General features: G+C 43.1%; 1 protein-coding gene across 9 annotated transcripts in view; it reads right to left on the bottom strand.

Moving 5' to 3' along the window:
* Positions 1 to 14,851, bottom strand: part of LOC147034598 (roundabout homolog 2-like) — a 543,037-nt gene that overhangs the window by 165,244 nt on the left and 362,942 nt on the right. For all 9 annotated transcript variants that reach the window (XM_085885859.1, XM_085885845.1, XM_085885805.1 and 6 more), the window contains 2 exons: positions 12,838 to 12,965; positions 11,267 to 11,391 (listed from right to left, as the gene is read on the bottom strand). In XM_085885859.1, coding sequence (XP_085741985.1) covers positions 11,267 to 11,391; positions 12,838 to 12,965 — 253 coding nt within the window. The remainder of the gene's footprint in view (positions 1 to 11,266; positions 11,392 to 12,837; positions 12,966 to 14,851) is intronic.

Genomic DNA, 14,851 nt, shown 5'->3' with positions numbered 1-14,851 from the left:
AACAGTCCACCAAAGTCTTGAAACTTTGTTTTTCAGTTTCTTCAAAATTGACTTATCCTGACATCTCTGGTTTTCCCCTTGTGGTCTATATATATAGATTGTGGTCATTGAAAGTCACTGTTGGATTTTCGTTTTTGACAAAATGACGGAAAAACTTGAACAACGCTACTGCATCAAATTTTGTTTCAAGCTTGGCGATTCCCAAGTGGAAGCGATCCGCAAGATTCAACAGGCCTTCGGGAACGAAGCAATGGGCACCACACAGATAAAAGAATGGTAGAACCACTTCAAAGATTGTCGCACATCAGTGGAAAGTGAAGCACGTTCTGTTAGGCCCTCAACATCCCGAAATGAGATCGTCATTGACCCAAGTGAGGACCCTGCTGATGCAGAATCGTCGAATCACGTTCAGAGAACTTGTAGACGAGGCGGGCATCAGCATTGGATCCGTTCATTCCATTGTGACTGAGGATTTGGGCTTAAGGAGCATCTCAGCAAAGTTCCTGCCAAAGCTGCTAAAGATCGAGCATAATCAACTCTGTTTGGAGATCGCACAGGACATGCTGGAGACTGTGAACAGCGATCCCAACTTCTTCAACACGGTGATCACTGGCGATGTGACCACAGTGATCCGTCATTTTGTCAAAAACGAAAATCCTACGGCGCTCACTTACACTTCCTCACTCATCGGCGGTCTGTCGGTGGCTGACAGCTTCTGCAGGTGGGAAAATATTCACGCATACGGATTAGGATCGCCTACATACGTGCACCAAACCACTCCTTCCTAGCTTCATTTGTTTATGCACGAAAAATTAAGGTTGGATACTTTTTGAACACACCTCGTGTATATTTATATTTATATATGTATATATATATATATATATATATATATATATATATATATATATATATATATATATATATATATATTAATAAACACGAATAAATTCTGACATGGGGCTGGTGTGAAGAAATTCTGACTCAACCCAGGACTCCAAATCAAGGATCTTATCACTTATGTGGTGACAGCTCAATGAGCTATTGAGTCTTCATGATATCCTCAGATATTTCTCACACAAGCACTGCAGGCTTTATAATGGCCAATGTCTTACATGCCTGTGAGCCAGACACTGTGTGTGTGTGTGTGTGTGTGTGTGTGTGTGTGTGTGTGTGTGTGTGTGTGTGTGTGTGTGTGTGTGTGTGTGTGTGTGTGTGTGTGTGTGTGTGTGTGTAGGAGTATTAGAGATTTATGACATGGTTTATCTTTGTTCACTTCTGTTTCCGGGTTTGGAATGTCAACATGTCTCCATCAGGGCTCTTTGCTGACAATCTCAAAGTTATGTTTCCGATCGTTATCTGTCCCGTTTTAACTGTTTATTCTCTCACCTACATGTTACTGTGTGTTCCTAGTTTGGTTTTGTTTCAAAAAGCATGCTATTTTGTGAGATTTTGTCGACTTTGTCATACTGGACACTTGAGGCCTACCCATGAGGCTTGGGGCCTACCAGTACGATCGTGTTTTGTTTTTCTCCCCATTACCTTCAATTTCAATCTTCCCCAATTTCTTAACATCCCCCATCCCTCCCAATTAATCACTCTATTTCTTATCAGAAATAAAAAAAAACAAACAAACAAAAAAACGCGATCTTTCTCCTTCCTCACTCACGACTCTTGATTTTCTTCTTGTTCTTGTTCTTCTTCTTCTTCTTCTTCTTCTTCCTCGATTTTTTTCTACAACACTTATATGACCGAATCTGTTGAAAACTCTCTCAAACATTAATAATAACTAGCCGAAACCCTGTCACAGACGGATTCCGTTCCATAAGCCCAATATGACAAGTGGCGGCTCTTGTAAGAGCCGAATCCCAGTCGATGTACTCCATGGCCTTACCTAATGAGGCCCACAAAACGTCCTTGTACACGACATTTTTGGTGTACACTACTCCTTGTGAAGAAGTCCCCTGATTTGTGCACGTGTCCACTTTAACGTACACCATGTCAAAACTTATCAGGTCACAGTACCGCGAAAAACGTGACGCGACCGCGAGGAGGAGCACAAAATTGGTCCTTCAGTATTAATATATAGATGCTTCAGAGTTGAAGTTTGACTTTTGCCACTAAGTGCGATGCACTCTTACAGGTACGAAGTTTCTTTCAGTCCAGGTCACAATACCGAGAAAAACGTGACGTGACTGCTAGGAGGAGGACAAAATTGGAGCTTCAGTATTAATATATAGATGCTTCAGAGTTGAAGTTTGACTTTTGCCATTATGTGCGACGCACTCTTACAGGTATGAAGTTTCTTTCAGTCCAGGTCACAGTACCGAGAAAAAATGTGACGCGACCGCAAGGAGGAGCACAAAATTGGTCCTTCAGTAATGATATATAGATAATAAAAACGATCTCTTATCATGCTTCATCTTTCACACGTGTGGTACTCTTAACTGGATCATAATGCACTACTCTGCTACTATTTAAACAGACTGCTCTCAATTCGAACTTTCCTTCATACCTTGCCTAAAAAAAATCCAACTGTAACAGCGTTTTTTCTCTCCATTCTCTGCATTCGCCTTTATTGCATCCTTCAAGAATTGTGTGAAATCGCATCTCTGACCTAAAACTTTTAAAAACCACAGTTTGCTATAAATGTTCACTTTCTATCAACCATTCTTTTTTTTCCAACTTCAGTGCCAACTCACCCCTCTCAAAGCAACCATCCTACTCTTCTCCCTCCAAGCCTCCTTCTCACCTCTCTCAAAAACTCCCCACTCACCTTTCTCCCACCATTCATCCCCCTCACTCATCCTTCTCAAAGTTTCCCCTCCCCTCTCATCCACAAAGCTGCCTCCTTCCACTGCCCTCTCACCTCCTTCTCTTCACTCCACCTCCTCAAATCCTCATCTGCCTTCTTCTCCCTCTCTTGTCCCCCCTCTCCCCCAGTACCGCAGAGCCTTTTCTCCTCCTCATCCGGCCCCCTCCACTAGCTATTCTGCAATCCCCACACTCTTTCAACAACCCTCCTTACCTACCCCCCTCGTCCCTTGTCTTACCCTCCCCCTCCTCCCCCCACCTGGTGGCCTGGTGGAGGAGTTGTTCTCTTCATCAAAGACTCTATTCCTCACTCTCCATGCACTGCCCTCACTCCCCCACACCCCCAGGAATACCTCTGGCTACAGCTTCCGCTCCACTCCAACCTTATGTTTATATGTGTACTGCACCATCCTCCGAAAAGTGATGATTCCATCTACACCTCACTATCCGAAAACATGGACCAACTTCTATCTTCTCATCCAAACTCTCTCTTCCTCATATGTGATGACTTTAATTGTCATCATGCCAGTTGGCTAGGTGTGGGTACCTCCCTCACCTGTCATGGCACCTCAGCAAAAGCTTTCTGTGACTCATTGGGACTGACTCAATCGGTCAACTTCCCTACCCGGATCTCAACCAATGGTACTCCAACTCTTCAGGATATGATTTTGACAAATTTCCCTGCTGCTCTTTCTCTGCTCCAATCGGTTCTTCTGACCACGTACTTGTCAAAGTGGACATCTCTCTGGCTATTATCAGAGAACCACCTCACCAATATCAAGTCTGGCATTTCACTCACGCCGACTGGCAGGGTCTCCAAGCAGCCCTCAAACTTGTACACTGGTCTCCTATCTCTATTTTCTCCAACATCAACTCATCCTGGGAATTCTTTCAAAGAAACTTGCTCTCCCTCATGCACAGATTTATCCCCTCTCATCTTCAGTTGTCCTACCCTTCCTCCCGCCCTTGGTTAACTGAAGCTTGAGGTGAGGCAGTTGTCCTGAAGCAACTTGCCTTTGCCTCTTGGAAAGCAAACCCAACTGAGGGCAATCTCAGTTCCTTCCATAAAGCTCGGAACAAGTGTGTATCTACCCTCAGGAGAGCCAGAAAACAACATCTTTCTCATCTCAAGTCTGAACTCCCAAACCTCTCTCCCTCCTCAAAATCCTGTTGGCGTATAATCAAATCTGTTTCTAGTGTATGTTCCCCCTCCATCCCCTCCCTTACCTCAAAAGGCCGCACTGCTAATACCGCACGTGAAAAAGCTGAATGCCTAAACTCGATGTTTGCAGCAAAATCTTGTGTCCAAAACCCATCACTTTCTCAACCCACCTTACCCAGTCGCACCCAACTGTCCCTGGACTATGTGTCCTTTTCTCCTGACAAGGTGGAGAGCTTGCTGTCAAACCTCGACTCAGATTCTGCAACCGGTCCAGACGGCATCAGCCCACGTGTCCTCGAAGCCTGCTCTTCTGCTCTTGCTCACCCTCTCTCTGTTCTATTCACCCTCTCATTTGCTCAAGGTCATCTGCCATCTGCTTGGAAATCAGCAAACATCACTGCCCTGCACAAAAAAGGTGCAAAAACAGATCCCTGCAACTACAGACCAATCAGCCTTCTCCCAATCATCAGCAAGGTTATGGAATCCATCATCACTTCAGACATCAAATCCTTCCTCCTCTCCAATGGCTTGATTTCTGATCATCAATTTGGTTTCAGACCAGGTCACTCTACCCTGGATATGCTGCCTCTGCTCTCCCAACAATGGATGGAGGTCCTCAATGCTGGACATGAAATCAGAGCCGTATCCCTGGACATATCACGTGCTTTTGACACAGTCTGGCACCCTGCACTACTCACCAAACTCTCTTACTATGGCATCCAAGGCCATCTCCACTCATGGCTCGCAGACTTCCTCTCCTGTCGCAGTCAAAGTGTGGCCTTAAATGGAGTTCTTTCATCCCCTCTTCCTGTCCAGGCTGGAGTTCCTCAAGGTAGTGTTCTGAGTCCTGTTCTTTTTCTGGTTTTCATTAATGATCTCTCCGACTCTCTGGAAAATCTTCCATATCTCTTTGCTGATGACTCCACCCTCTGCCGTACCATCGGTCATCCCTCAGACCGGCAAGCAGCAACTTCTTCGCTCACTGCAGATCTGGATAAAATCACAAACTGGTCCAAAACGTGGAACATGTCTTTCAATCCAGACACTTCTCACACTCTCACTATGTCTCTTCGAAAGGACCGTTTAGAAATCCCCCCCCCCCATCCACTCTCTCAACAATCCTCTGGAAGAAGTCCTTTCTTTGAAGCTTCTGGGTCTCACTATCTTCCATGACCTTTCCTGGGAAAGCCACATTTCAAACCTCGCCTCCAAAGCCAGTCGCCAACTGGGAATCCTCCATCGTGCAAAGTCCTTCCTCTGCCCACCTGAGCGCCTAAACACTTACAAATCTTTTGGCCGCAGCCTGATGGAGTACTGCTCTCCCCTCTGGGCTGGTGCTCCTGCCTCCCAATATGTGAGGCAATACAAAAAACAAACAGGGCAACTAGGCACAAAAGGAGGCCATTTGCCCCATCCTGATTATAATGCTGGTCAACACATTCCTAGTGGTTTGCTTTTGGCAGGTACATGCTGCTGAAAGAGCTGCTTGGAAGATTACATTGGATGGTTTGCAATTGCTTTCAAAACAGTATGACAGGAGGGAATTTAGGGGAAGCCAGCCAGGGTGCAGTTGATTACTTGCTTCCTTCTCATTGAAAGATACCATGGGAACTTTATCATCCACCAGCAATTAATGACAGCTGGCAGCTAGATGTCCAAATCAATGGCCCATCCAACAGTTGGATGGCACACATTTTACTCCAATAACCTGTCTGCTTAGATCACTATCAATCTGTTTTTAGTCAAGGTTGAGAATGATTAAAATATAAATAAAAAGCTCAAAATTAAGCATGCTATCTCTGCACCATCCTGCCGGAACACTACTGCAGACACTGTTAATTATACAACAAACCCAAAGCAGGAAATGCCTCAGGTAAGGGGGAACTAACACCATTTGGGGGACATTGTGGTATACGTATGCCTGATGTTGGCTTAATCGTTAGGGTGGTGGGCTTTGGATCCGAGGATCCTGAGTACAAATCCCACAAAAAAAAATCCAACCGTCCTGTTGAATTAACACCAGGTGGGGTTGACTCTGCCCGGTATCCTTCCGAGGTCGGCAGAATGAGTGCCAGCTTGCTGATATCCAGTGTCTGAGTGGTGACCCATCCAGGATTGTGCCCAATAGTTAAGGAGACTGCTTAAGCAGCACCAACACTCTGCACAGAGTATGGTCCCAATGGAAGGATGGATGGATGGATATTTATGAGACACAAGTTAAATGCAGATGAGGGAATCAGCTTTACCTCCCCCCTCCCATACACACACACACACACACACACACACACACACACACACACACACACACACACACACACACACACACACACACACACACACACACACACACACTTGGAAGACATCAGCACCAAAATCTTTGTCAATACAAACTGAGCTGTCCTGCTTCCGAACTATACATCATATGTCGAAGATGGCCGAGCAAAACACAATTTGCCACTCTCCTGCACGATGGCCAGAATAGGTGGCAGAAACTATTTTACAAAACACTGATGAAAAATATGGGAACATTTCCTTGTTCCTTGAACAATATTACCAACAAACGATATTTAAGAATGAAAATATGACATTATTCAAACCATCCACAAATAAATATAGCAGAGTACATCATTGACCACAATACAATACTTCCAATAATCACACATGGTAAATATTAACAATCTCAATGCCTCCAAATCCCAAGCACTCACCCTGTCTCAACATTTAAAGACCACCTGGCTGACCTTCCCGTTTACTTCTGCAATCAAGCTCTAATATAGTGGTGGCCTCTTTGTGTATCTTTTGACTAAATATCTGCCATAATCAGCTTTTCATTCACATCATGAATTCTCTGAAGAGCCATCGTTCATTGGCCACTTTCAGATCCTCACAATATACAAGGCTTTCATGTGCAGTGCCATGGGGGTACAGCTCTCATATCTGGACTTAAGAGCCAGATCTATCATTATGCCCCCAGGAGCAGTGGAATTCATGGCCCTGAAGGTAATTGGAGTCACTAAGCAGGGAGCTGAGGTGTATGGCCTCTTCCTCTTATGCTGTTGACAGGTTTTGGCGTCACAATTTTCTTCCACCTCCTATCTGATTTTGCCTGACTTACCCTCATCATTCATCCCTATTGGACCCAACCAGGTCTCGTCATCTCCTGAAATCTCCTATTCATATTACTGATCTCATCTTCTCCCACTGACTCTCCTGTACAGCTCCCCCACAATTCTCTGCATTCACCATTTGTCAGCCTTCCCTGTCTGCTCACATACCCATCGTCTTCTTATCCCCTTTGTTCCGAGAGCACATTTATATTCCTGACTTATTAGGTTGCCTGTTTGTTCCTTGTCCAATTCTCTATCCCATGCTTGCCAGTTCTCCTCTACGTGCTGCAATATCACCTCATATGTTGTCAGCTATTCCATGATATGTCATCTCTCTCACAAAAGAGAGGTTAGAGTTTGATGGCCAAGTATGTTGTTTGAAATCCCATGCCCATGGTCTAGGATCTACAAGTAGTTGTAAAGCACTTTAGAATGATGGATCATGGTCCAGGTGTCTTGGAAATATTTTCCATCACTGATCGGATTTTTGGAAGCATAATAGTACTTGGCTAGCAATGATGCTCAGATAGTCCCAGGATGCAATGCAGCCTTCAGAGGAAATAGATGAGTGCCAAGTCCATACAATGAAAACATTTGGCAAACCATTACTCCCTTTCCAGCACACACACAGAAATGTTGTTCAACCTCACGAGGCTTCTGCCAAGCGATTATCCTTTCAATTCCCACCTATAACTGCAAAACTGTGTCCCAGGACTCGTCTGAGTATCTGACATTTTCCATTGGCCTACAGATCAATGCTGATGCTCTTTGCACCATTGTATATTATACAAGGATATACAATTAGTACATTTGCTTGATCATGTCTCTGGCGTATTCACATTACCAGGAGCATAATCTATCAATTTACTTATCTTATATGTCCGAGCCCCATTTCCTGACAGCTTGTCCCTCAGACAACAACATCAATGGAGATCTCCCATCCAAATACTAACTGAGCTCAACTCTGCTTAGTTTTCTGCAAGATATTAAGATAGTACATTCAAACTGATTACATTCAAGCCATAAAGTTGCAAATATGTCCTCATTAAGCTTATATTAAGTATAATATACTTATTATAAGCTTAATATAAGCATAATATACTTATTATGCTTATATTAAGCCAACTGTGTTGGAGGCAACTTATCTATCCCATTCATATCATCCTTTTACGAAATATGACCATTAAATCTGGATACCTTACAAGTTTCATAAAGGAGGGTTGGAGTTGAAATAAGTTTCATTTGTTGCACCGTTAACATCTGTTCCTCGCTAATTGCTGAACTAATCCTAGTTCTGTAGCAATTTCCCTCTTGAAAAGTGTGCAACGCAAACTTTGTGAAGCAATGCTGTGCTTGCTATCCATTCATTGTACCAAATGCCATGTAGCTACATATATTAAGCACAGTGCATGTTGAGAGTATTTTGTGCAGCTATTATTTTGTGATATTATGTGGCACGGCAAGGTTTGTTGAACTAAACTGGTACTTGCCTGACATCTGAATGAGTCTCTATCTTTATTAATGACATCACGGAGTTCAGTCTCATGTCACCCTGATTGTCTTTGACAACGAGCAAGCAGTCACAGGATTCTCTTCTCTTGAGATGAATTCGGATGGTTGGCCAAATCGATGGGTGGAGTTTTTTGTTGCCTGTAGTCTTCCACTTCATGATTGTGTATCCTACAGTTCATTAAGTGGCATTCATGTCGAGAAGAGGAAGGATGTCCTGATGGAAATGCAGACTCTCCCATAGTCCTTTATTTCCTCATCTCCATCTAAAACTTAATCTCCTTCTTCTGAGACATGGTGCTCTTTTTTTCATTTATTCGTATGCAGCCTGTGGCTGCTTGGCTGCATTATTTCCTTGGGAATGTGGCTGTGCCGCTGATGCAATGCCTCTGTTACCAGCATGCTGTGACTCATTTCACCAACCTCATAAGGATGAGAGGCTGAGTCAACCAACTTGGTGTTAATTCAACGGTAAAAACAAGGGCTGGAACTCAAGACACTAAGATCTTAAGCCAGCCACCCTAACCATTAAAGCAACACCAGGCTCTACATGATGAAACTGAGCATTGTAGGGTCTTTTGACCATTCATACAATGTCTGTTAATGATATTCAGTTATGCATATCATATGCAAGTGTGAACAATCATTACAAATGGAAAGTCATGTCTCGTGACTTGTTTATTTTGTTTTTTAATCTTCCACTTTTTCCTCTCTTGTCTTTTCCTTTCCTGCCTTCCTGTCTGTGGATGTTGACGTTGATGTTGATGTTGATGTTGATGTACCGTACTCTTTACAGAGCATTTCTGCTGCCAAAGCAGTTTATTGGCAAGGGTTACACTGGGTAGTTTGTCATTGGCCTCCCCAGTGTTGTTTATCCATGTTCTATCCTTTTATATGCTGAGCATCAAGAAAGAAGGCAGCATGTTCCATTTCTAAAATCTTTGGTATGACTGGACTGGGATTTGAACCCCCAAACTCCCATAACTCACAGAGCGGATGCTCCAACCATTACGCTACAGAGTGTGGTTGTATGTACATAATGATTATATTTATTTCACTTCATTTTGCCTCATTCTCTTTTTTGCTACTTATTACTGTAGCAGCAGTATACTGCAGCTTCGAGAAGTTGTTTAAGTTATTTGACTGTTATCATTATTTGTTGTTTTATTTCTACTTGTTAGACTTTTCTATTCAATGTATATAGTATAAAGTCAGCCCCTCGAGAAACCATTATTGGCCAATGATATGAAGTGCTGACACATTTCTATTTCATTTGGCCAGGAATATCTGCTGGAGTGGATGTCCCAAACAACGCCAGTTTCCTTTAAGTTGCTTTGCAAGGAATTTTTTGTGCAACTGAATAATGGATTAATTAATAATTATTTCAACATATGGAAACTGTTGCATTGCATCAGCTGTGTGCTGTAAAAGCATCAATACATAACATATAAGGCAAATGGTGCATTTCTTCCTTTGTCTTTTCACTCACTGTCATCATTTGCAATCATTTCCCACCCACTCCTCATCGATTCCCTTCCTTTTCATATCTGCCCTTTACCCTTTCACTCCATCCGAACATAGATCAGGTAGATGACTCATTGACGGACAAAACCACAATCACCCAGACAATTTTCAGACTTGTCAGTTTACTGGACATCCTGCAGCCGAGCTCCCCCGGGAGGGTTTGGATGAAGTCCGACATTGAGTCGACAGTATCGAGATTGTGAGGAAGGCCCTTTGACTGCAGGAACAATGAATGAATCATCCTCTTTCATTTAACTCACAATTTTCGATTCTTTATTTTTCTCATTCCCTCAATTGATTGTTTGTTGCCTTTCTTATTTGTAGCAAGACATCTGATTTGCAGACTTACAGGCAATGTCTGATTAAAGCTACAGTTTGTGATGATGCTGTCGTCGTCGTTGTTGTTGTTGTTGTTGTTGTACTTTTCAAGCATAAATCTTTGCAATTTAACAGTCGAAAGGAAGGAGGCAACATACACCCTATTCCATACCAAGACGAAGGAAAGTTCGATTGATGCGTCATGTACATTGTTGTTTTTTTATAGATGCGACATGTTTCCAATACAAATTAAACCTGAAATATAAAAGCCTCAAAATTAGATGGTTATCCTCCTCTGGTCAACACTTCATTTTGCAAGCTGGACAGTTTTGGGATTAAAACCAGTGATCCATCTCATTATCTGTTTGTTGACAGTCAGCGAAGAATCAACATCGACTTCCACAACAAGCGTAATTCCTTTCGGTGCTTCCAAATCCCTTAGTCCATCTGCACCATCATGGTTTATTGAGTGATGTTGAGTGGGTAGTTCTATGGTTGCTACTTCAGTCACTTAAATGCCTCCTCTCTAAACCCTGAACTCCCAGACTATGAAATGTTTTTGTTTTTTTTTACCCCCAGACCATACCCCCAGCACTGCTCTTCCCCCTGCACCTAAAGCCTTCTTAGGCACACCCCAGTTACAACCTGAGTTTTCGAATTATTCCATGCAGCTGATCAGGAATGCATGCGAGTTAAACAAACATACATACACACCCACAAGCAGACACTTATCGGATCGTACAACGATGATACTCCTGCACACACACATATGCATCATTCATCTGTCCCCCTTGATTTGCAAATGACATTTGACATTGCACAACAAATATCCTACCTGAGAGCCTTCCTTCTGCCAGAAGACGGCAGGTTGGGGATTCCCTGTTGTCTTGCACAAAAAATTGGCCATCTGCCCCTGTGCCACAATCTGGTCTCGTGGGCGCATCACAAACTGCGGAGGAGCTGGGGTCCAATAAATCAGTCATAGTTTATATCAGCATTAGATATACTTTTTTCACATCGATTTTTCCACAATTCTTTCCAAGTTGACAATCACTGTGTACCCCACTCCCCGTGTCATAGATTCTTTACCTCGGCACATCATCCCATCAACAGGAATTTTTGAATTAACCGAGACTCATTTTAATGATCTACCTACTCATCCTTTTCACGATCAGTAAATGTTTCCACCGATCATCGATTTGCTATATACTTAATGCGAGTAGTAGTAACTGAATTCTTAATAGTCTTTCTTTACTCATGCTTCCCTTTCTGCTTAGATTTTCCCTGTTTCCAGGTGTTGCATCAAGCCCTGAACAATGAGACACAGCAAGTTACAGGTACGCCGGAGTTGTCTCACCAATCCCTTTCACAACCCAGCACAGAAAGTAAAGTGAAGCCTCCGTGTCACCCTCTAAGTTAAACTCTAATTGCCTGAACATCACGATGTCATCAATGAGTCACGGTAACATGGCCCCCTTATTAACTCAAGTGCTCAAGGTACATGCTTGAAGCACACATGAAAGATACACGTTCTCCGGGTCCATTTTCCTGACCCTTCGAGGGGAAAATGACGAAAGGAATTTGATTTCACGCAGAAAAATGCTGCTCGTTCCATCCCATTAGCTCTCTGCCATTTGCATATTACTCTAGCATCCTACACATAATGCTGCCGAGTAATTTGTATCAGTCTATCAAAAACATTAGAAGAACGAATTTTGCGATCTCACTTTGCACTTCCGTGTCTCCTTGCGACAGGTTATATCAAAATGGCACTCAGGTGAAAGGATTGTCCATCAGAAGTAATGGGTTCAGAGAATTAAATATATCGAGCCCAATGATCAGTGATGGACGAGTCATCTCTAAAGTGATGTCTTAAGGTGAGAATTGGACAGAGAGCAAAGACAAATATTAGAAGTTTTCAGATGACATCGTGGATGTTGAAGCTATATATTCTCCTGGGAGACCCAGACATTTCAGAGGTGAAAGTGGCAGCAATTTATTTTTCTTGAGCCAATTCACTCACTCGTATTCATCGTTTACTTCCGTCTTTCCGTCGATGTGTACAGCTCAACAAAGTTGTAATAATCTGGCTCAAGGATGATGCCGTGATGGAGGTGTGAACATTAATATTAATCAGTGAATGGAGCTAATGATCTGCATGCACATGATCGAAGATGCACATGAGGATGCTGATGGTGAAAATAAAATGGGGTAAATAAAAATGGCCACTTACCATGTTGAGAGGCTAGATGAAAAACAATAAAAGAACACACAGGACACACAACAAACAAACAAGAAACATAAGCAAAGTAAAATGAGGAAACAAAGAGTGACCAGTTGAAATGCAACTAAAATGAAGAATTTCTATGTGTGGGTGCTCGGATGATTGAAGGTTGTCTTGTGTACCATGTACAACCAGAGAAGCTGACGATTCGGTCTTGCCCACACGATTCTCTGCCACACAGGTGTAAGTACCCTCATCCGATCCACGAACTGAATGTAGCCGAAGAGTAAGGCCATTCTTAATTTCGTACCTGCAGACATAGATGACAAAATGTGCAGAGTTTGAGGGAATACACACCTTCCAAGTGGGGAGTGGGGGGGGGGAGGATGAGGGATGAAGGAGTGGGAGGTGAAAACCTTCAGACAATAATCATACTAGTTAATGGACAAAACCTTTTTGGAAATCTCTTTTCATGGTCCAATTCAAAAACATCACAGCCATCTTCCTCAATTTCCATGGCCCATTGCATTCTAATGCATTTCATGACAACATGCAACAAGAAACGCCATCGAAGACAAGCGAACCCCTCTTGGTGTTTCATTTTATTCCATTATTCTCATGTCACTTCTACTCATTTAACTGACAAAACATTTCCACACGACACAAATGGACGCCTGTAATTTCGCCGGCCCGCAGTAATTTCAGCATTCTATGGTTTAGGGCCATTCGGGAGAAAGACTGCTTCTCCCTCTTTGCTTCCTGTGACACAAGGCCCAACGTCCCAAGTCCATGGAGACATTGTTTTCATACATTGGCAACCATTGGTGAAGCCCTCTCATCTCTTTCTCCCTGCTGTGCTCCCCAAGTTCCCAAATCAGATTCCTAAGCTTTCCACTCACTCATCCACGTTGCCCTGGGCATTTGTATTTCAATATCCAAGAAAAGCAATGTTGGCATATAATTCCCTCACACACAGCCCCCCAACCCCCTTCTCCTCTCTTCACATGCACCCCCCTCTCACCTTAACACAAAGACAATGTTTTTGGCAACAGACATTATTATAAGATTATAATTCCAACATATGCATGGTGTTGGCTTAGTGGTTAGGGTGGCTGGCTTGGAATCTTAGGGTCCTGTCAGCTGTTAAATTAAAACCAGGTGGGGTTGACTCAGCCTGTCATCCTTCAAAGGTCGGCAAAATGAGTGAACTGGTAATAGGGGCATTGCATCAGTGGTGCCTCCATGCTTGGTAGCAGTGGCGATGCACCGTTGATCATAGCCAGTTGAAAGCATGAAGCCATGCCATCACAATAAGTGGAAGTATAATAAAATAAATAAATAAGTTCCACCATGTCTGGCTGTACATTCAGGTGTGATCCAATCAGTTGAAACATGAGTCTTGGTCTCATCTCTGATTTAGACTTGTATGACAGTTCCACCATGTTTTCACTGAAAGGAATATTCAAAAATAGTTGTGGAACTTTTTGAGCTGAACCATTGGATAGATGTCTTTTTCATGCCATGTGGAGGGAAAAATCAATATCGCTGGATGATATCATGTAGAATGTCCATTAATTGTCCTGATTTGGCTGAGCTTTTGTTTTCAGGACTGGAGCGCATCAGATGCTTTTCTTCTTTGTCAAAATAATCAATGGCTTTAAAAGGTCACAGGATGATGGGTTAAAATGTTGAAGGCACACAGGTGAACAATGAAACCAATAAGGTGTGATCACAGTACAATGGGGACTGAGCACCAGGAATTTGACCTTTGGGTAAAAAGGCAACACATTGCTAAGTGGGGGCAGGGGGGCTCATTGGACACATCAAGAAAGGGAATTAACAAACAGGAGAAGTGGATGGAGAGAGGATGGGAAGTAACACAGTAATCTGTGAGTAACATTGTTGGGTAAGGTAGGGTCAATGAGGCTAGAAAGGACTGTGGGTTGGGGTGGGTGTGGTGGCATGAGATGATGCTGTGCTGTGTGATTGAAGCTGTGGAGGAAAGAATGGGAGATGTGTCACAATCTTGGATTTTGGGAGCTTAACCAGGAGGGGTTACTGGGCGAAAGCATGCATTCTGGAGGACCTGAGGAGGTTCAGGCGACAGAGACCAGAAAGGAGGTGGTAAAACAACAACAACAACAACAAAAACCAAACACAGAGGGCACTGAGATGTGTGCGATGTGAGAGAATCAC

This window comes from Eptatretus burgeri, chromosome 1, assembly GCF_056783735.1.
Source record: "Eptatretus burgeri isolate ZD-2024b chromosome 1, Ebu_testis_v1, whole genome shotgun sequence".
In the NCBI taxonomy this organism is placed as follows: Eukaryota; Metazoa; Chordata; class Myxini; order Myxiniformes; family Myxinidae; genus Eptatretus; species Eptatretus burgeri.
The sequence above is the reverse complement of the archived record's forward strand: the minus strand, read 5'-3'. Positions and strand labels throughout refer to the sequence as shown.